Below are 23,038 nucleotides of genomic sequence, written 5' to 3'. Positions count from 1 at the left end.
GAGGCTAGGAGGCAGCTCTTCCTCCAACTTCTGGAGCTAGGAGAATGTTTTCAAGGGAAGGACAGAGGGTGGGAGAGGGGGGAACCTGTCAGTCAAGCCCCAAGATGCACAGAACTACCGTCCCTCAGCTAGGAAACAAATGCTCAGAGAAACTAAGAGACGAATCCAAGAGCACAGAGCCACTGGGTAGAACTTCAAAGGTACGGCTGCTTTTGATCTTCACCCCGCAAGGCAACCTGGCAGGAAGGAGAGACAGCATTCCTCTCCTCCTGAATCATTCAGTCCTTCATTCTCTGGTTTGAAGAGTTTTAACAGAAGACGGCTACCATACATGGCTCTTTCTTTCCACGTAAAAAACGAGCTCTGAGAACATCCCAGATAGTTCAGGGTTCACGCCGCCCCAAAGGATCTGTGAGAAGAACTGGCCCTCGACACAACCAGCTGGAACATCACAGCGATTGCCCCTGCAGGAGATGTATATAATAAAAATTGAATGCTGCAGCATGAACTTCATACAAACTTGTCCTCTTGGTTTATTCATCAGAAATAATTATCTGTGCTTGCTTTCGCAAGAGCACATATTTTATAGGGTACATTAAAATTTAATGGATTTTTAATAATATCGTAACCGCCACAAGAGAAAAAAGTGGAAAAAGCCACACCACACGTTCTTGCCGCGTTTGGGTGGTTTGGCTCTAGCGCTGCGAAGAAAGAACTGATTTGGCGTGGAGCGGCGGGCAGGAGAGGATGAAGGGCCCCGAGGAGAGCACGAGAGGATGGAGGCATGAAAAGTTATACAGCTGACCGCTGGCATGGGAGGCCTGTGCCGAGGGCAGGAAATTGAGGAAGACAAGATGCCAAGTTAACAGACTACCCTCCATGGTCAATTCTGCTTGATTTGACCTGACTCCGGGCCACGTGGGATCCAGTTCAGACCCAGAAGGAAGCAATGGTCATGCATAAAACAGACACTTCAATCGCGTCCCAGCCAACAGAATACAATTCTAGGTCCAGAACAGATTCAAACTGTCATTTAGCCCAACTTTATAGAAGGGAGAGCCGAAACCCAGAGAAGATAGATAAATGCTGCCCAAGATCACAAAAGGGGGACTTCCCTGGTGGCACAGTGGTTAAGAATCCGCCTGCCAATGCAGGGGACGTGGCTTCGAGCCCTGGTCTGGGAAGATCCCACATGCCACGGAGCAACTAAGCCCGTGCGCCACAACTACTGAGCCTGCACTCTAGAGCCCGTGAGCCACAACTACTGAGCCTGCACTCTAGAGCCTGTGAGCCAAAACTACTGAGCCCACGTGCCACAACTACTGAAGCCCGCGCACCTAGAGCCCGTGCTCTGAAACAAGAAAAGCCACCGCAATGAGAAGCCTGCACACCGCAACGAAGAGTAGTCCCCGCTCACCGCAACTAGAGCGCACAGCAACGAAGACCAAATGCAGCCAAAAATAAAATTTAAAAAAAAATACATTTATTTTTAAAAAACAAAAAACAAAAAAAAGACCACAAAAGGAACTAGCAGGTAAGTCTTCAAATTTCTGCTGGGGCTTTTTCTATGACCTCTGTATGGCCCAAGTTAAAAGCATATACTTAAAAGCTAACTCTGACGGCAAAGATCATGCCAAGTCTTCAATAACCTGCTGGATTTCAAGTTTCACATTTTTAGCCATTTCTGAGAACTATTATTTTTCATGAGTCCCCCAATGGTTTTTAAATTTGACATGCATCACCAAAAAACCACTCTATTTTAACTTTTCAGGGAAAAATTTTTTCTCTCTCCCTACTGGACTCAAACCCACACATTTGAGGAACTCTACAGAACAGCATCCTGTCCCGAGGACAGGATGAGCTGCTTCCCTTTGTGCTCGCAGAAAAGCTCCTACACAAGTGCCTGGTGCCGCGGTCCAGGGCTCCTGATGTGTCACCGGCACAGACACCGACATCTAATTCTGACCGAGGAAAGAAACATGTGGTATCCGGCCACCAATGATACATCCACAACCAGGCTGACTCACCCATTCGTGAGCCTGCTGCCAAAAATAACACCTCGCCAAATCTGTGTTTCCTAATCATTGACAAAGAAATGTCCAAATTAAAATGAAAAAGGCTTCGATGTCAAGTGAGGATGGTGATTTATCCTGTGCTTATTTATATAATGCACCACGTCTCGGATAGGCACAGTTTTCCATGACATCAATTCAGGCAGCAAGTGGGCTTAACGATGACAATGAAGACTCCAGAACGAGCGCGGGACTGGAGTTCGCTGGCCCTAGACTAAGAGCTTCCTCTATCCCTGGGCAGCTCGGGCTACTACGCATGTACCTTCATGCCCCGGGGCCTCATCTTCCTCATCTATGACAAGGGATGTAAGGATATGCACCTGGCACGGGCACTGTAAGAACTATATGAAGAATTATGTTTTTTAAATTATATAAAATGAATTATACTAAAAAATTATGTAAAATAAAAGCCGTCAGTGCAGTGCCTGGTACACAGCAAAGACCCAATGAATGATAGTTGCTATTAAAAATACTCAGCATTTACTATCACTAAACAGGACTTGAATGGGTTGATAGTTCCTTCCAACTTTCCTATCTCGAACTATAATAGAAAAACCAGTAAACCGCTGTGTAATATTAAAGCCCCAAATATTGAACGTTGCAGCAGTAACTGCCTGCCGGGCCTCCAGATGCCGCTTTGCCAACTTGTGATTTTGATTTATTTTGCTTTATTTATTTACTTTGGTAGCAGAAGAATGAATTGGGGAAGAGGGAGAGAGGGAAAGAAGGAGAGAGGAAGGCCAACGACAGTCCAGAAGGTTCTACATGTCCAGGCCTGCCTCTCACTGCTACCTCCAGGGAAAACCCCTCTTCCCATCCTCTCCCTTCCCGCACCGGCACCAAGCCTCCCCCGTGACACCGTGCACTCCCCCCATGTGCACATGAGCCATAACTGTCTACAGCTGGAGATAGCAAGTCAAAGCAATCACGTGACCTCGCGGTGCCCACAGGCGCTTCAACCGAGGGTGAGAAGGACGGCCACGGGGCCATTAAGTGAGGACATTAAAAGCATCGATGTAGCTAAAACACATTAACCTGTAGAGGAAGCGAGGCTATAAGCTGCAGCTCCAGCGACATCATAAAATGAGGCCTCCGTAATGGAACCAATATTACAGCCATTGATATAAATTATACCTCAGAACAGGGGAGAAGGGGGTGGGATGTAAAAATGGAACAAGTTCAAACTTCTTTTATTGTAATAGTCTCCAGTTGAGCATAATCACCAAAGCTATAGTGCGATACGATTGCCAAAACTAGACAAACATCTGTGAGATGGATTCATCTCAGAGGGAAGGCCAACAGCTTGTTATCATTAAAGCAGCGATGCTCGCTCTGCGCCTGAACTGCAGGCTGCCTTGTTACTGCATTTGCAGAGGCAATTGTACCAGATGTTGGCAACTATCTTCAGATAGATGAGAGGCACCTGCTGCGGAGGAAACTTAGCTCCTCATTGGCCTCCCTGAGCAGGGCGCAGGGAGGAAGGGGCAAGAAGGAGTGACCCTTCCAGACACCACTGGTGAGGCGCTGGTGACCAAAACTGACCAAGAGGGTCGGTTAAGCCTGCCTGCCCACCTGCTCCAACTCGGCTCCTGGTGCCAAAGACCCAAGAAGCGTCCACAAGGTGCTGGAGGGAAGAGGCAGAAATGCGGGAGGCATCTAATTCAGGCAGGGGAAGTACAGAGCTCTGCACGACCAACTCCCTCCCCAGGTTGCTCTTGGTAACGGTCTCCCAGACTCTTGAAGAGATCCTAAATTTGAAACGTGGCTATGGACATTAATCATCATTAAACGGCAAACAGGCAATTTTCAAACCATGTCATGCTGACTCAGATGGAGACAAAGGCTCTGAAAGCAGGGAGAACAGGGACAAGAGAGATAAATACCACCCATGCCACCATGGACAAATAAAAGTCACGAGCGTCCGTAATTCATTTTTCAGGGCGCCCGGCACATCGGCCGCTAGTTAGCGGGCGGAAATGATTCACTCCGAAGTTGGCGGGGCCCACCCAGGTCCACCCTGCTGGGGGGTGGCCTAGCAGAAAGACATTCATAAAATGCAACCACAGACCCCGGGGGCAACCGGACTCCTTTTCAGCCAAGGGGGGTCACCAAGAGCCACCCAAGGACTCAGCAGGTAGGTTCAACCCTGGAGGGCTGATGTTCTGCTGGTGAGGGGAAGTCAAATCATGGTTGCTGTTGTTAAAACGTTCTAATGTGGCCCCTCAGCTGGCCTCAGGGATGATTTCTGAACACGTGGTGATTCCCCTTTCTCTTGGGATTATCAGAGTTGAGCCAGGACACCTCATACTCCACTCATTCTTACCATGGTTGCTGAGACAAGAACACAAGACACTGAAAACTGTCTCCAAAAGAGGCAGTAGCTGGGGCCTGGGGGTGGAGACAGGCCCAGCCAGGACCCGGGGGTCCTGGGGGAAATGACAGGGTCACAGTGTTATTCTTGAACTTCAGTTTTCTCATCGGGGCAAGGTCTCCAGAGCCTTCTTTGGAGGTCTGCACAGCTAGGAGCCCTAGACTGTCCTAGCCACAGCTAAAGAAATTAAGTGGCTTGGTCCAGATAGTTGAAAAATTTAATACACATGTTAAATTCTGTTTTGTACATCGACCAGTAGCCCAATCTGGGCGTACTCTAATATTTAGCCACAAAACAAAACATCTCTTTAGCCTGTAATTAAGGTTGTGTCATATCCTTAACCAATAAGAACTTCTTCCCTCTGTTAAAAAAAAAAAAAGCAACTCATACCTCGAAGTTCCTAGGGCAGAAATGACAAATTTTCAGAAAAACACTTACTAGAGAATACAGAAATCAAGGCATCAATTTAATTTCACACTCTACCTGCCTCGGACTAATTTGTGTAAATTACATTTCATACTAAGAAGCTCAGCCCACGTGACCACAATGGAGAAGTAAGCAGCTGGCATCCAACTGCGTTTTTCAGGTCTAAGTGTACAGCTCTTTCTAGCGTGAGGACGTTTAGCTGAAAGTTCAATGCAGGTTTTATATAAAAATTTCCAAGTGTTAACTTCCACATTTTCATCAACATGTCCGTGTCACGGGGTGTTTTTACAGACCTGAGGAGTGCAAATTAATCCACATGGACCAGGTTTTTTTTCTTTTAGAAAAAATGATTATAACCAAATTCTCAGCTCGTGGGTGTGAGTTTGCAGGGTACAGGACGGCTGTAGGAAGCCGCACACAAGTTTTCATTTGGGCCTTCCGTGTTTAGGCACGTGGCGGAGCAGAAGCCACCAGCTAGCGTTCCCACGCACGCCATCGGGAAGGAATCCTCTAGTGGTGGCTGCTACGGCCACACAGAGCGCCCAACGAGAAGCAGCAGCACCGGGTCGCCCAAGAAGAAGCAAGACCCCAGGGTCCTCGCCTGTCCACCCTAACATTGCTTGTGGGCTCTACTCTCTCTAGCTGGCCTTGTAGTTGCAGCTACTTACTTTGAAGGAGTTTTCCAAATGGATTGGAGGGGCAGCGTGAGACCACACGAAGTACCTTTCTGATGCATGTCTCCATTAAAAGGGCAAGTATTCTTCCAAGCAAGTATACGTATGCCCCCCCAAAGCAGTTTATGAAGGGCCCGAAAAACATCCACGATTCTGGGAAATCACTGCTTTCTTTGAGACTCCAGGTGGGGACTAGACACGTCTACAGCAACTTGCGCCAAACCTGACCCGCTGCCTGTCTTTTTCTTTAAAAAATAAATTTATTTATTATTTATTTACTTATGTCTCTGTTGGGTCTTCATTGCTGCGCGTGGGCTTTCCCTAGTTGCGGCGAGCGGGGGCTACTCTTCATTGCCGTGCACGGGCTTCTCATTATGGTGCTTTTCTTGTTGTGGAGCACGGGCTCTAGGCACGCGGGCTTCAGTAGTTGCGGCGCACAGGCTCAGTAACTGCGGCTCGCGGGCTTAGTTGCTCCATGGCATGTGGGAGCTTCCTGGACCAGGGCTCGAACCTGTGTCTCCTGCATTGGTGGGTGGACTCTTAACCACTGTGCCTCCGGGGAAGTCCCCCGCTGCCTGTTTTTGTAAATAAAGTTTTACTGGAACACATCCACGCTCACTCATTTGTGTATTTCCACGGCTGCTTTTCTGCTACAATGGCAGAGAGTCTGGCCCACAGAGTCCTGCTATCTGGCCCTTTACAGTCAGTGTGTCAACCCCTGCTCTACATGAGCATGGAGCTAGGAATGAAAATATGGATAAGAAAGTGTGACTCTATGATTCCTAGAAACTGGGAGGACTCAACACATCTGAAAATAAATGGTATTTTTTATTGTTGCCTTTAAAGAAAAAAAGGTATCTAGAATTAACACATTTGATCTGGAACATTCTATATAAACTTTCACTCCAGCGATGACAAGTTATGGGTTTTGCAGAAAACCACTAACTTCAACTATCATTTTGTTCTAGGTGCACCTGAGGGAGTCATCTTTGTCAATTTTCTTGGGCTGCCAAATCTATCCACTGGCAGGGCCCAGGGTAAACGCATCTGGGAAGCAATAATGAGAAGGAATATAACTGAGACACCCTAACTAATGTTCTGTGAGGTTCTCCAGCGCTGAAAAGATACTGTTCACTGTCCCACCCATCGGTCAAATAAACAAACTGGGCTTGTAGTTTCTGGTGGGGTTGAAGGGTAAGATCTCAGAGGGGAACTTAAAACTTGGCAAGAAGGGGAGAGTCTTTGGCGAAGGCAGGGTGAATCCAACTTGAACTTCGCCGCCTTCCCTGCCCTCCAGCTGATGAAGAGTCACATTCACTGTTTCAAGATCTATTGAAGTGAACATTCTCCTTTGGTTCTTTCCAGAGTGGGCACAGGCAGGGCTGCTGTCCTCAGGTGTGTGTGGACAAGACACACAGTGGGCTGCCTCCCACCCTCCATGCGAACTCTGATGGAACCCAGAATAAATGTCTGTCAAGCACCTCTTCCAGGTCAGCACTCAGGTTGGTGCTCAGGCAAATGAAGGTATGACCCACCTTCAGAGGCTGCCCTGGGCAAGAGGCAAGATGGCAGATGCAAACCATGGGAGGCAGAAGAGCGCAACAGCGGCCACTACATCCCCACCCATCAGTGATGGTCAGCAGGCTCCTGGCCTCTCTGCACTGCACTGCAGTTTTGTTTGCAGGTGTCTCTACTCCTTGACCTTTGTGGGCAGGGACTCTGATCTCTGACCCCAACCTGGTGCCCTATACCTAGTAGGCACACAAAAATCAGGTTACGGAATGAATGGAGGGTTGGACAAGCACAACCACCTCAGGGCCTTTGAAGAGCTGATGAAGACCTCCTTCCTCTGCCTCCGTCTGGCCCCATGGTCCCAACCGGCCAGGGTCCTGCCTGGCCCTGCATCCTTAAGAGCTCCTGAGTGTATTCTGCAGCCCTCCAGGAACCACCCCCCACCACCGCACTAACCTGCAGGTGTCCCTGAGCACAGGTCTACGAGGTAGACCAGCTACACGGAACAGGCTGAGACAAATCAGCGTAAAGCACCCCCCAAAAGGCAACCAAAAGCTGAGAAGCCCTTTGAGAGAGTGGCATTGACTTAAATACAACCAGATATGGTCTTCCCTGGTGGCGCAGTGGTTGAGAGTCTGCCTGCCGATGCAGGGGACGCGGGTTCGTGCCCCGGTCCGGGAAGATCCCACATGCCGTGGAGCGGCTGGGCCCGTGAGCCATGGCCGCTGAGCCTGCGCGTCCGGAGCCTGTGCTCCGCGACGGGAGAGGCCACAACAGTGAGAGGCCCGCGTACTGCAAAAAAAAATTAAAAAACTACAACCAGACATGCCCTTGTCAAAAAAGGGGGCTACAAATAGACAGTTCTAGAAAAATCCTAGTCCCTGAGAAGGCAGAAATTCCTATCAGAACAGGCTTTTTGAAATAACTTGCAAGTGAATTACAGCAGCTACTTCCTACGGGAGGGGAAATTACTTTAGGCGGCTTTCCAGTCCCACATGCTCCTTTAATCTAAGTCATATGCAAGAAATATTTATTGAGGGTGGAAGTCTCCCCATAGGTGTGTTTTAAGTGCAGGCCGCCCTGGAGCACTCCAGTTAGCTCTATAAAGCTGCCTAAAAGAACATTTTTAATGCACTGACTCGTTTGCTTTAAACTGATTTCTCACTGCAAACAAATAAACCCCCCTACAAATAGCTGCTTTCCCGCGCCGACGGCCTCTGCTGCCAGGCATGCGCCCAGTTCTTGGGGACGCCACCATTAAGATGGTGGTTTTCCATAGAAACTTGGCATTTATCATAGCGAGAGCATTATCTTCTCAACAGACGCTGACAATTTGTCCTATTCCTCCCTTGAGAGAATCCAGTAAGATCACGTTTGCTTCCCCTGCATGCTGTTTCTCCGACTACAACATTTCTTTGCCTGGAAAGAAAATATTGTGACTCCTTGCCATGTTCACTTCATTAGCATAAGAGGAAAAAAAGCCAAATCCTCCCATTGGCCTCCCCCCACAGTAGCTCCAGCTGGGTTAAATCTAGCAGGATCTCAGATGCAGGACTTCTGTGGCTCGGGATTTGTCATAGAGCTGTTACAGAGGGACGGGGGCAGAGGCTGGGAGAGGCCAAGAAACTAGCCCTTTTAACAACGGAAAGACATCCCATTTGACACACAGGGGGTGTGTCGTGCAGACTGTGGTGGGGAGTTTACAGGATGGGGGGGCGGTGAACCTGGTGAAGTCAGCAGTTTGGGACTTCGGACGCAGGAGGGGCAGGGGATGTGAAAAACAAGAGAGAGAGAGAGAGAGAGAGAGAGGATATGAATGTGGGGAGGGGAGATTCTCACGGAGCAGACATCGGCAAACTTGTCTTTTAATTCTTCCACTGCTTCTCCCCACCCTCACCATAAATGACTTTGTATTCTCACTTAAGAGACAAGAAATGAGTCTCAGGACAGTGAAATCACCAGCCCCAGGGCACAACACCAATAGCAAATGATGGCATCTGGATTCAAACTCAGGTCTACCTGATCCCAAAGTCCGGAATCGTTCAATTTCATCCCACGCAGCCCTGACAATCCCCAAGCGCCCGGCAGTAAACGCCAGCGGCATCCCTCTGTTCTTTCGAGAGGGAAAAAATGTGCCCACAAATGAGTTCTCTCTGTCCACAGCCGGATTTCCCAGCATCAGAGATGTCCGTGCTTTGGCTTAATGTGTTGAACCCGTTCTCACCCCCCAGCCTGGCTGATCACAAAAAGGCAAGTCCGGGGAGAAGCTGCGAGAGCCCACCTGCTACCCCCACCCCAGGGAGAGCCAAGCGTCCATGGGGCCGCAATCAATCAGTGCTCCTGCCGGCTTCTGAAAACCACAGACCCTGCTGGACACCTGCCACTCAGCAGGCCCATTGTTTTTCTTAGACCAAAGACAGAAAGAGGAGCAGGGGAAGATGCAACCTGAGATGCATTGGAGCCCACTTCCCCCTCCTCTGATCCGTCCCTTCTCTGGGGCAGTCGCGCATCCACCCTCGACACCAAGACCTGCCTGAGAATCTACCGCATCCGGAAGAGGCCTTGCTGACCAGCTCCACCTGCCCAGATAGCCTCTCAGTTCTAACAAGCTTTTACTCCATGGTGGAAATAGCTCATTTATCCCGGGCTTCAGGGGAAAGATAGGATCCACATAAGGAAATGCTCCCGATGACTGAAAATATTCTCTTAAAGCCCCATTTTATAAAAGAAAAATCATAATTTTACCATTTGAAATGCCTCCAATGTCTGGCATAGCCCTGCCCTCTGATACAGAGGCCCACGCATCCCACCACTATTTACTGAGTACCAACTACGGCCCAGCCCCTGGGCCCACGCTGGTGCTGCACACGGTTAGGAAACAGACCCAGCCCCGCCTCAGTGGAATCTGCAGTCTCCTCGGGGCAAAGAGGTTACATGTAAATTTGATTTTTTTTTTCTGATAAACCAAGATCCCCTCTTTTGTTCTCCTTTATGGAGTCTTCCAGCTCCTGGTTTGATTTCTTTATGAGACAATCTGTAGTTACTTTACGTTTACTATTTACTCGTTTGCTCTTCGCTGGTGCTCTCCAACCTCATCCGAAAACATCTCCAAGTAAGCAGGGACCTTGTCTGTTTTGTTCATGGCTGCGCCCCTGGCTCCTAGCTCAGGGCCTGGCATTCAGAAGATCGGGTGAATGAATCAATGAACAGTGAACGACGTGCGAGGCTGCAGACGAGATGCCTTCTGGACCTAACGAGGAAGGATGGCTGTTTCCCTGCACCAAATGGTCCTACAATGTGGTACTCTGTTGTTGTTGTTGTTGTTGTTGTTGTTGCAGTACGCGGGCCTCTCACTGTTGTGGCCCCTCCCGTTGCGGAGCACAGGCTCCGGACGCGCAGGCTCAGCGGCCATGGTTCACGGGTCCAGCTGTTCCGCGGCATGTGGGATCCTCCCGGACCGGGGCACGAACCCGTGTCCCCTGCATCGGCAGGCGGACTCTCAACCACTGCGCCACCAGGGAAGCCCCAATGTGGTACTTTTTAAGACTGAAATCTTTTTGTTTTTATAGGTTTCTCTCCCTCCTCTTTACATTGAATTTGTTAACAACATCTTCCCACCCCTTAATGTTTGCAATAAATTCGAAAACCAGAAGACCAAGCTTATTAGACTCAGGAAAGAAAACTTAAATGAGGATGTGGAAAGCTCTCTCAAGAGGCTAAATAAGCTTAATAAACAGGTTAGTAGATCAATATATATAAATATATTTTAATAAACACCGGTTAAGTGATACTGGGACAATTTCCAGACCGTATCCTCTATTCTTCCCCCCGCCCCCCAAAACAAAACAGTTTATGTATTCAAGCAAGTTTAAAGAGCTCGTCAGCAAGGTCCAACCGAAAGAATTCTCTTTTGGCCCGTATCAGTTCAGTGTTTTCCATCAAAGCCAGAGCAGCCTGAAGTCAGTTCCACAAACTCGAGGCATCAGGGTAGCTGGAATGAACTCAAGATACGTGCCATTGAAAACTAAAGGAAACTCAATCTTCATGTTCAGGTGAAGAGGACCCAGGAAAGACTTTCAATTTGTGTTATCCCCAAGGTGGGAGGAAGAACTGAGTGGGAAGCCCACCCAAAAGACAGATGGGAGAGATGGAAAAGCGAGAGAGAGGGGAGAAAGAGAGAGAGAGAGAGAGAGAGAGAGAGAGGGAGAGTGTGTGTGTGTGTGTGTGTGTGTGTGTGTATGTGTGTGTGTGTGTGTGGCGGGGCTACTGCTGGAGAGGATGGGAGCGGCAACGCCAGAGGCGGAACCTGAGTCTTAGGATGAAAATAACAGCAGCTCATGTTTCTACCGTTTATTAAGCACTTAGTTTCTGGCAGGATGCTAAGAACTATATATGCCTTAGTTCGTTTACTTGTCTCGACAGTCCTATGCAGTATCATCCCCATCCTACAGATAAAGCAACTCAGGAAGAAAGGAGTTAAATGACCTGCCCACGGTTACAGAGCTAATAAATAGATGAGCTGGATTTGACACCGGACAGTCGGAGTATAAAAAAATCTATGTCCTTATTACCAGGCAATATGCTAAACCAGGGGGTCGGCAAACTCTGGGTAAGAGCCCAATCCTGCAGCCTTCTGTTTTTTGTAAATAAAGTTTTATTGGAACACAGCCACAACCACTCATTTTCATACCGTCTATGACTGCTGTCATTCCTGCTACAATGGCAGAGTTGAGTGGTTGTGAGAGACCATCTGGGCCACAAAACTGAAAACAGTTATTATCTGGCCCTTTACGGAAAAAGTATGCCAACCCCTATGCTGAACAGTAGTGATTCTCAGCATTTCTACCCAAGTACTCCTAGTGATCAAGTAAATCCTGGGACAGCCCAGAATGACGGGGTACAGAGCCTGGTGCAGCAAGGAGCCTATCCTGAAATGTCTCCAAATCTCAAGGTTTTTCAAAAACAATTATGCCAATTTTGCAGTCCCTGCCATAATATTTGTTCCAATGTAATATATGTTTTAAACAAACCACCATCAAGTCACAGTCGGCTTCCTGCAAGATATGTCACAGAAATCCTACGGCCCAGCACACTGCTAGGCACAAGCGCTCACACACCTGAGGGAGGTGGCCCAGCCCAGCAGCCCTCATGGAGCTACAAGCTCAGGCCTTCTGGCCAGGGCTCAGGTGTGCACCTCGGCCCACCGCTGTCTGGCTGTGGCTCCTGCGCAAGTCCTTCACGCTCCCCCAGCCTTCCTTTCCTAACTTTCAAATGGGGATAATCCCCCCACCCCACAGGGCCGTTGGGACAATTACAAGTCAAAAGGCACATGAAAGGTCTGGGCAAACAGCGATCTCTGAATCTGAACATATGCCAACTTAGTTGGAATGGAGACCTGAGACATCAATAAATCCTCCTTTTTGCTTCTAAAACACATCTATCAATAAAGGAAATGGGGTGGTCTTTCTATTTTTTTAATTTTTTATTGAAGTATAGTTGATTTATAATGTTGTGTTAGTTTCTGGTATACAGCAATGTGATTCAGTTTTATATATATGTAAATATATATATTCCTTTTCATATTCTTTTCCATTATGGTTTATTACAAGATATTGGATACAGTTCCCTGTGTTATACAATAGGACCTTGTTGTTTATCCATCCTATATATAATAGTTTGCATCTACTAGTCCAAACTACCAATCCAACCCTCCCCTGCTCCCCCTTCCCCTTGGCAACCACGAGTCTCTTCTCTACGTCTGTGAGTCTGTTTCTGTTTCATAGAGCTCATCTGTGTCATATTTTAGATTCCACATATAAGTGATACCATATGGTATTTGTCTTTCTCTTTCTGACTTACTTTGCTTAGCATGAGGCTCTAGGTCCATCCATGTAGCTGCAAATGGCATTATTTCATTCTTCTTTATGGCTGAGTAGTATTCCATTGTGTTTATATACCATATCTTCTTTATCCATTCGTCTGTTGATGGACATTTAGGTTGCTTCCACGCCTTGGCTACTGTAAATAGTGCTGCAATGAACATAGGGGTGCATGTATCTTTTGGATGTATAGTTTTGTCCGGATATGTGCCCAGGAGTGGGATTGCTGGCTCATATAATGACTCTATTTTGAGTTTTTTGAGGAACCTCCATACTGTTTTTCATAGTGGCTGCACCAATTTACATTCGGGTGGTCTTTTTTTTTTTTTTTTTTTTTTTGCAGTACGCGGGCCTCTCACTGTTGTGGCCTCTCCCGTTGCGGAGCACAGGCTCCGGACGCGCAGGCTCAGCGGCCATGGCTCACGGGCCCAGCCGCTCCGCGGCATGTGGGATCTTCCCAGACCAGGGCACGAACCCGTGTCTCCTGCATCGGAAGGCGAACTCTCAACCACTGCGCCACCAGGGAAGCCCCGGGGTGGACTTTTTAAAGGAGAAAAACTTTTTTTGGTTTTTTTTTAAATCAGAGAATCGGCGAGCTCCCCCACAAACCAGCCCAGCACGGCTCTCCCTGGCGCTAACCCTGCCCTTCTGCCGCTCCCTAAGAACACTGACAATAAGCTCAGAAAGACTGCCTCTGGTCATTCCATACGCTCGTTTATATTTCCTGAAGGGAAAAGCACCTTAAATTGTTTTTTTTTTTCAAATAATAACACTCTACAAACAATAAGGAGGTCTGAAAATATTTACGTCTGCTGCCAATTAGAAAGGACAGTTAGCGACCTCAGCTACCAAAAATCTCTAATTTACAACTAATCTGATTCTGCAAATTACATTTTCTACTACAGACCACCTAAAAACGACTTCCTGCAAACAAACCACTCTGCCAGGTTGTTTTTTTTTTTAATATAATTAAATCCTTATTTTGCTCTTTAACTACACGAAGCTCACTCTTTTGCTACATGGGGCAGAACTGTTTATTTTCAAAAGATGTGGAAATAATCCCCAAGGAGGAGCCCAAATCGGAGCCCAGAGGAATCCTACGCTCCAAGTCAATGATGAGCTGCCCTTGCCCGGGACTGTGTGTCTGTCTGTCTGTTCTGCCTTCCGCAGGCCACTTCAGGTAACACTACACTTACTGGCCTGTTCCGGCTCCTGACCCCAGTGGCTGAGTTAAATCAGGAAGGCAGCTTGTAAATAGGCATGAAGTAAGTGTTCTGGAACATGCAGGAAGGAATACTTAAATCTGCCTGGAGGTGGTCAAAGGTTTCGTGCCTTTTGGAGTTGGAGGCCAAGCGTCTCGACTTCTCCCAACTCCCATTTATTTAGGGTGAGCAACTTACTCTCGTTTGCAAGTCCCGAGTTCCTGGAAACCCCTCAGTCCTAGGCAAACCAGGACAGTTGGTCGCCCTACCTTTATCCAGCCTAGTTCTTCTCCTTACCATCAGGAATCCATCAATAATATTTCTTGTTTGCCTTCTGTGTGTTACCTTCCATCTGTGCCCACCCCCTAACCCCAACCACTGCACTTTGGAACCAGTAATCATCAACCTTTCACAGTAACGGCCCCTCCACCCAGATTCCTCCATCCTGGAAACGTCCTGGTTACGCCAATGTCCCATGGAGAAGAAAGGACCATCACCCTGGCTGCAGAAGGTATGTGGACTTAGGGCAAATCACATCCCACTCTGCTAGCAACTCAGCTCAAGGAAGACAATACGAAGTGGAGAAAAATGGAAATAGCAAATACAAATTCAATCTATCAAATCTCCTATTTATTTTATGCAAAGTTTTCCTGCTGCTTATTAATGCCAGCTTTCCCTCTACCATTTAATCTCTGCTTCCATTTCATTCTTGGAGGCCTGCGATTATTCTAATTCAGCATTCGGATGACTTCATTTCCGCTCAAGTACACCCAGGTCAACTTGGATAGAAAAGAAAGAGGAGGAGAAGAAAAATAATCAGCTAAAAGCTATTAAATATCAGCCGTGTGCCTCATGATTGGTTTGAAAGGCAGTGGTGAGGTTAGCAACAGTCAGAAACTCAACCCTTCTGCCTCTTCCTGCATATTAACGTTTCTTCTGGGGCTCTCACTCTTATGGCTTCGAATGTAAATAGAGTACCGACTGGCAGCCCACTTTCGGCTAATTCACACATACCAAGTCTGAAGATACAGAGCTGGAGAAATGTACAGGGTGGTAACTTGACAAATCCTGCTCCTCTACAGAGAGCCTGATTCTCAGAGGACAAAGGAAGCTGGAGAAAAAAAGAAGAGAAAGAAAGAAAAAAGAAAAGCATATGCGACCCATGTAATGGGGTAACCTATTGATGGGCTGGGGGGATGGGCAGGAATCTCCATATCAATGTTCACGCCAGGAAACAATGGAATCCGGTTTCTATGCCAAGCCTAAATGAACTGAGCTTTCTCCTCCATAAGAAGCACTCCTTGCACCCACTGGCACAAGCCTGAACCGTGATTTCTCAGACACTTTCAGTTCCCACTGAAGTACATCCAGGGGTAGAAAGGCTTTCTTTCTCATGCTAACAACTCCATTGTAAGTGACGTCCTCAGAGCCTGCCAGGAGGGCTCTGGGAAGGTAAGCTGGTGGAGCCCTTAAACCCCTTCTCCCTCTGCCTCCCCCAGGCTCATTAACTCCTTCCTGCCCAAGGGCTCTCCTGCCCCGGGTCTTTCTCCTCATGGCCCCCTACAAAAATTAAATAAAGCTAAACCATACCGGGAAACACAGTTAAACAGCAGAGCCAGAAAGTTCGAGCCTTGCTCCCCTAACCTTACTACGCGTACGCATGTGTGATTAGCAGAATCTCAAACTTTTCCCAGCTTGCTACCCAGAAGGCATCCTATTTTTCTGTTTGTATATTTTAAAACACTGTTAACAGAGCAATAATAATGTCTGATGCATTTGCCTAACAACAGCTGGCTATATTTTATACACTAAAAGGGAAATGGGCAGTTTTCCTAGAAACCCACTCATCTATTTCAGGAACTCCTTTTTGAAGCAGAATAAAAATAGAGGATTTAGGAGAAGTGAGGTTGAGGTGTTCAATCTGTTTCGAGCGCAGCTCTCCCCACCGGCTGCAGCAGAAACGGAGGGAAAAGTTCATCAGGAAGACACAAAGTCCTCTGGCAAGAGGGTTTACCTGCAAAGCCCAAGGCTCATGTTACTTGTGGGTCCCGCTCGCTTGTTTGCCACCACCTGGCCCAGGAGGCCGAGGCAGGCAGATGAGGCAGGAGTCTCCTGTTTGCTAACTGAGACTTTTTGCCCTCAGCAGCTCTGCCAGGGGTCACAGGGCAAATCAAGTCCCCTCCCCCGTATGAAAACTTCCAAAGGGAGAGACTGACACGAACCAGGCAGAGATTTAATCAAACACCAGGACAGTGTTGGCCTTGTTCTGGGCTATTTTACAGGAAGAAAGTTTAAACCTGCAGGTAGCCTTCAGCGTGACCGGCCAGGGAGGGGAGAGCCAATGGTCCTTCCTGGTCCACTCTAGAGTTCTCAGTCAGGGTCTGAGGAACGTCACGGCCCTCCAGAGCAAAGGCCAGCAGGTGACAGGCGAGGCCCGGGCACACCGACCGCTTTCCAGTGAGTCCGCCTGTACAAACCACTTCAGAAGACGCAGGCCTCGTGGGAGCTGTGAGGCCCACGAAGGACAGACAGGACTTTTGTATTCCAGGCCCGGTCGGAAAGGACCGCGCACCTCATGGAGCTCTGTTTATCTGCAACTTGCATCAGGAAGCAACAAAATCAGAGTCCACTCTCAGGAATACGGTTAACTTGCTTATTCATTTTCTCACAGATCTCCTGCCTTTCACATTTCAAAGGCTTTATGATATTTTTATTCTAGATCTTTCTCTCCTCACACACACAGCATCAAAAGGGGCATCTGAGCGGTGGCCGGGGGTGCCAGCATTGTACCTGCACATAAAGCCTGGAGCTAACACACAACAGGCAGCCAACACTCCGCCAGAGGGCCCTCGCCCAAGACCTCTCCCAAGTGCAGTCAATGAGATCTCATTATATTAAAAAGCCAATTCATTCTTGTTTTCCATTTTTTCCCCCCAAAAGCTTTCAAGCACCATTCTCTGTAGCTCAAGTTAACTTTTATAGCCCACACACAATCCCAACCCAACAAAAGGACTCGAAGGCCCCTTTTCGCCCCATTTCCACGGGGCTCCCCTAAAGAGCTGGAACTTTCCAAACCACCACCTCCTCCTTTAGGGCCTTGGCTTCCCATCCGCCACAGTGAGGGGCTGGCCCAGGAAAGGGTTAAAGCCCTCACGTCAAACCGCAAACTCGGGCACTGGCCCAGAAGGGACATGGGAACCAGGGCAGCCAGTGATAAAGGCCGGATTGTAGCAGCCCACTGAATTGGAAATGACTTGTAGGCCTAATGAAACAGAACTTTGGCAGTAAAACAGAATGAAAGGAATGAGACAATAAAAGGCTGGAACAAAGGGTGCAGAGTCGGTTCAGCTTAGCAAAATAAGCTCACTTTGTTGGTGGGGAAAGCCAAAGCCGATTAGGATAAACCAATGACTAAGCGTAAGTCTTCCAAACTAATTACACAGTTCACCATGTGAAGTATAATTGGGAGCCTCCAGATGCGGCCCGCTCTGCTTTCACAGGAGTTATATAAAGTGAGAATTACCTAGCGAGCTCGGCACCGAGCAGCCCTCTCATCGAGGTGAACAGCTGAAAGTTGCAGAACTGCTCCATCCGGGACGAAGCCGAGAATTCATTAATTTAAAGGCCTCTTTTTGATCTCGCAAATCCTATAAGTGAGAATTTAAGAAGGAGGGGCCTACGGGGAGAAGGGAGGAAGCCCTGGCACTTGGAGTTGCTTTGATCCCAGGGCTTTTTAATTACCACGCTGGGCTCGTCCGGATGGCCGTGCAGGGGGAACGGAGCAGAACAGCCCGACGGACGGTCTCGGTCTGTATGTGCGCATCTAGAGCCCTGTTTACGTGCCATTGTTCGGAACGGTCTGTATACATCGTTCCTGTAGGCATGAAATCGTCAGCACAGGTAACGTCCACTAGGAAACCTGAAGCAGTAAAATAAATTGCCATAGATCAACGTTCTCGACAAATGAACCAAACCTGCTCCCTCTGAGGATGGGGCTGCCCAGTGGTAAAGTGGGAGATGCGGTTTGACAAATGCTGAAAATGAGTGACTCTCCAGGTTACATGATCTTGGACAACTCACTGACCTTTCTCAACATCAGTTTCGTTCTCGCCTAACAGATATTTCACCTACCTCACTTGACATCCCTGAGAACCAAATTTTTAAGTGCATTAAGAGGCGTAGCACAAAGCACACGACCCTCTAATTCAGAAACCTCAGAACACCGCAAGAGGAGTTCATGCTAAAATCCGAACTTCACAAACTCTGCGTCTTCACTGAGATCTTGCACATGTGATAGGAAACTGGAAATACTTTATACTCATAGGATGAAGGTTCCAGTTTATAAATGGTAGCTTTTTCCCAGTAGAGTCTTTCATTGCCCCTTGATCTTGAAGTGCAGAAATTAACTCTACCACAGTTACGACTGTTTAATTTGTTACATCATGCTCATGACTGCCAATGACATCTTGTCTTGGTTACAGTCTACAGGTACCGTAGATACCTATCTATCCATCCACCTATATGTATGTTTATTTAAACACTTTCTAAATTATTCCATTTTCAAGCTTGAAACCAACCATAGGAATAATCTAGTACAGAGGTTGGCAAACCACAGCCCATGGGACAAATGGGGTCCCAAACCTGTTTCCATAAAGTTTTATTGGAACTCAGCCACACCCAATGGTTTATGTGTTGGCTGCAGCTGCTTTCTCCACGTGGCAGAAGTGAGTAGCTGTGACAGAGCGAAAAATATTTACTATCTAACCCAAGTTTTCCACGCCCTTCCCTCAGGTGAGAAACTGAGGCCAGGAAAGAAGTGGCCTGTTACGGTGCCTGCCTCGGTGGTATCACCACGTGGTCATGCCCAGTACGAGGGTCTGGGACACCTCCTCTTACCTTCCTCCAACGAGGGCACCAGAACAGCTACCCAGGGGTGAGGACGGCACCCAAGTCAGCAGAGTCCTTACGCCGACGGCCGCACTTCATGATCTCATCTTAAATATAAACAAGCAATGACATCCCTAACCCAGGGGTCAGGGGGAGGGGGCGTAAAGCTTCTGGGAGGAAGGTGGGAGAAAAGCAAAAAAGGGTTTACAAGCCTCCAACTTGAGTCATTTCAAGCTCTCAATGTGCCATCCTGCACCCACTCCTCTTACAGTAATGACATGTTTAGACTCCCTGAGCTCAGAGCCCCAAGACGTCGATCTTACCCATCTTGATCGCCACCTGAAATAAACAGCCAGAACAGCTGCCGCCTCTGGCAAGACGGGAAGAGGAAGAGGAAAGAAGCCTGACAACGAGGGAAACCTAAGAAGAAGGTGGCAAACTCTGATGGAGCCTGTGGAAAGATGGACAGTTCTAGACTTGGAGGAGGTAGGGTGTGAATTCTGGCTGTTATACTGCCTTACCTGGGTGACCTTTGCTGAGACTCCACCTCCCTGACCTGTACTGTCCACCTTTGTCAAATGCGCTGGATGACACCAAAATCCGCTGTGCAGAATCAATGAGGCCATGTAGGCTCAGGTTCCTGGCACTGTCCCTGGGCACCCAGAGGGGACACCATTTTTCCTTCTCTTTTGCACCCTCCCCACCCTACGTCTATCTTGGGGGTGGATCAGCAGCTGGAACGGGCCCAGGGTTTGGGTTCTATTATCAGACAAGCCTAGAGGAGAAGTCAGGCTGTGACCTTGAGTCAAAGGTGCAGTCCCACCAAGGCTCCATGTAACAATCTACAAAATGGGCAGCACACCCACCAGCATCCCAGAGAAGAATTGAATGAGATAACATAAGTCAAGGGCCGGGCCGTATCCAACACTTAACACGTACTCACTAAATTACTCACTGAATGACACCTTACTAACGTGCAGTTAACCAACGGAAAAGAGCCCCTAACAGCTTGACACAGTCGGGAGTGTGTGCCTATGCGTGAGTATACTTTATGCAAGTGTGTGTGCGTGTGTTTTCCATCTCCTTCAATCAGGTTGTCGATTTACTGTAATTCCTTTCACAGCCACTGGATTTACTCAGCATCCCTGAGGCCCAGTAGCAGGGTCTCCCCTCCTTTGACCATTCTGGAGTCAAATGAATTATACCAGAATCCTGAGAGGTGGTGGGCTCTGCCCAAGGGAACACACATCACACCAGCCGCCCGCCGAACAAGGAATAAGCTATTCTGAAGACAGACCCAGATAAAGCACAGAACATATGTACGCAACAGGCCACTAACACGTGACTATACAGAGCGTGAGGGTTGTGAGACATTCAACGGCCTCCTTAGTCCTTTAATAAAACACTTGATAGGTTTATGCATCCTGCAGGAGTCCGCCGACGTTACTGCAAAATTAACTGAGCGGCTTCAGACCCGGCGAGTGCCAAGCCAGGGGAGAGTCTGTGGCCGCCTCCCAGTCAAGAGGACGGCTGTTCCCAGGGCAGGGATGGTCACTGCTGTGGGCTCGCACCCCCCCACCAACTGCCGGTGGACTGAGTCACAACGCTAAGTGTTAAGGAAGAACAATGGAAAGACAAAGAGAGAGAAAGGCGAGAGAGAGGGAGAGACCCAGAGCTGGGCATGTGCGGAGGTGTGGTGAGTATGAGCCTGTGTGGAAAATTCTAACAGCCCATCTGGGCAGCATCAACTTCCCCGACACCCGCAAATAGGCCCATGAGATTCCAAGGCAGGTTACGGCTCGAAAAAGAAATCCCACCTCATGTTTGCAAACACTACCTCCGGCCTGGTTTTAAAGGCAGAACGGTAGTAAAGAGGGTTCGCACTCCAGAGCCTTCCATTACGCAAGCTGGATTTGTCTCATTAAATTATTTCCAGTCTCTCTCCCTGGGCAGGGCGGGGCTGGGGGATGGATCAATCCCCCTTAATGCTTTAAATCAGTCTCGAAGAGAAGCGCTATAGTGTACACAACCACCAACACACCCAGTTATTTTTTAGAATCTGCCAGAATGAATCAGCCCCCAACCGGCAATGCCAGACAGTGCCGTGGGGAAGGAGTCTTTCATAACCGACCCAGAAGGGCAGCTGAGTGCCATTCCAAACGCAAGGCTGGGCTGGAGGAGGCTGGGTTCTCTGAAGCATGGTCTCCCATCCATGCAGAAATTGATTAATACCAGAGACAGGAAAATCTCTATTTTGAGGCTAAACAGAAGTCACAGCACTCATCCCAGAGGGCAGCTCACAACTGGACACTCCTGGAGATGGGATCATAGCTGCCCATTGCCTTGGGCAAACAAATGAAAGCACAGAACTTTCAGACTGGCCAGTGGGCGGCAATGCCTTTGTACCACCCAGGGCAAGTGTGACAGGTGTCCTGGGGCAGGTGAGTGGCAGAGCTTAGAACAGCAGCGGGGTTTTCTCAGGATGCCTCGGCAGCCCTCTGCCACATCAGTCCTTCGGTGGAGGCGGGAGACACATGACGAGACACACAGAAGAAAACGATCCCACACCTGTGCTCCCAGGACAATGTCCACAACTGCTCAAAGATGCAGGAGGCGTAGGCCCTGTGCACGCACTCACCTGCCAGCCTCCTGGGACACAGGAGCTGGAGGAGGGGCACCACACAAATGCCAGCAAGGCTCAGCGCCCAGCAAGCTGCCCTGCTGGAGCCCTGGGGCGACAGAGTCATTGGAGGAATGTGTCACCCTGGGGCAGAACCCACTCTCCAAGGCAGTGGGTCCCCGCCCCCCCACCAACTAGAAAGGGGCTGAATTAATCATCCGTGGTTACGTGCCCTGTGTGTCTGTGTGACTCTGTCTGTCACACACACACTCCCACACTCCACTTCCTGACTCATCTGGGGCATTCTGAGTTGCTCCCAGCCCGTTCCCGCAGCAGAGCCCAGGGGATAATTGTACTGCTGTCTCACCGACATTCTGACAGGTACGAGCCCAGCATCTTTCCTGAGTTTCCTCGGGCGTTGGACAGGGGAGGGTTCAGCCGCAAAGGGCCCCAGGGAGCCTCCTCTCTCAATGCATTTTCCAGAAGGGCACAGAATGAAGCCCAGTGCCAACTCTCAGGCCAGCTTCTGCAGGAGCTCCTGCCCTGTGACTCACAGCCCTGAATCCCTCACCAGGAGCTGCCACCATCAGCTCCCAGCCCAGGCCCCACGTGGCCGGCAAATGCCAGTGAATCGGCACTCAAAGGCCACTCTGTCTGCTCCTGCAGGCACGTGGGGTGCCGTGCCCACCGCAAGCCGGACTCCTCCATCTCGGCTCCTGCCAGATTTCATTTACATCTTGACGGCCGAGTCCAAGGACAAGGTTCTTGAGGACACAGCTGTGGCAAAGGCAGGGGCCACGGCAGCCACCTCGAAGGACCGAGCAGGCTGCCCCACCTCAACGCGCCGCTTACCTTGCCAAACTGCTCGAAATACTGCTTCACATCTTCCACCACCGTGTTCGCAGATAATCCGCCTACAAAGATTTTCTTTGTTCTTGTGACCATCTGCAAGAAATGACAAGAGGAAGACATGGGTTAACTAGGTTATCTGAAGCCACACTCACCGAGATGCTGAGCAAGCCGCTCTCCACACTTCTCTAGAGAGGAAGGCGATGTTAGGGATATACCAGCTGCACCAAGCGGGCCCTGTGGGCGTCTCAGGATACCGGAGACCATCACTCGGGATACCTCAGGCCTTCAGGCCACAACCTGAAAGCTCGAGTCTCGTACAGATGGAGAGGGAACCTCTTTGGCTATAACACACGGCCTCACTGTGATGTTAAGTCACACGTCAAAGCTATTTTAAACCTAAGAGACGTGAACAAAAGAGAACTACGTGCATAAAGGTCTGCTGCCCTGAAAGTACCCATAAAGTGTGTCCATAAGAAACTCGCACATAACTCAAACCCACGTGCAGACTGCCTACACCGAGCCGTTCTGGGTGCTGGCTTACGT

At 48.8% G+C, this 23,038-nt stretch overlaps 1 protein-coding gene across 13 annotated transcripts in view; it reads right to left on the bottom strand.

Annotated features, from left to right (window-relative positions):
- The window catches only part of MSI2 (musashi RNA binding protein 2), a 389,103-nt gene that overhangs the window by 231,343 nt on the left and 134,722 nt on the right, over nucleotides 1-23,038 (bottom strand). For all 13 annotated transcript variants that reach the window (XR_010937428.1, XR_010937429.1, XM_067715513.1 and 10 more), the window contains exon 6: nucleotides 22,496-22,588. Coding sequence is in view for 11 of the 13 variants with exons in the window: in XM_067715513.1 (XP_067571614.1) it covers nucleotides 22,496-22,588 (93 nt within the window). In the remaining 2 variants the exon portion in view is untranslated. The remainder of the gene's footprint in view (nucleotides 1-22,495; nucleotides 22,589-23,038) is intronic.

This window comes from Pseudorca crassidens, chromosome 19 (assembly GCF_039906515.1).
Source record: "Pseudorca crassidens isolate mPseCra1 chromosome 19, mPseCra1.hap1, whole genome shotgun sequence".
Classification (NCBI taxonomy): domain Eukaryota; kingdom Metazoa; phylum Chordata; class Mammalia; order Artiodactyla; family Delphinidae; genus Pseudorca; species Pseudorca crassidens.
The sequence above is the reverse complement of the archived record's forward strand: the minus strand, read 5'-3'. Positions and strand labels throughout refer to the sequence as shown.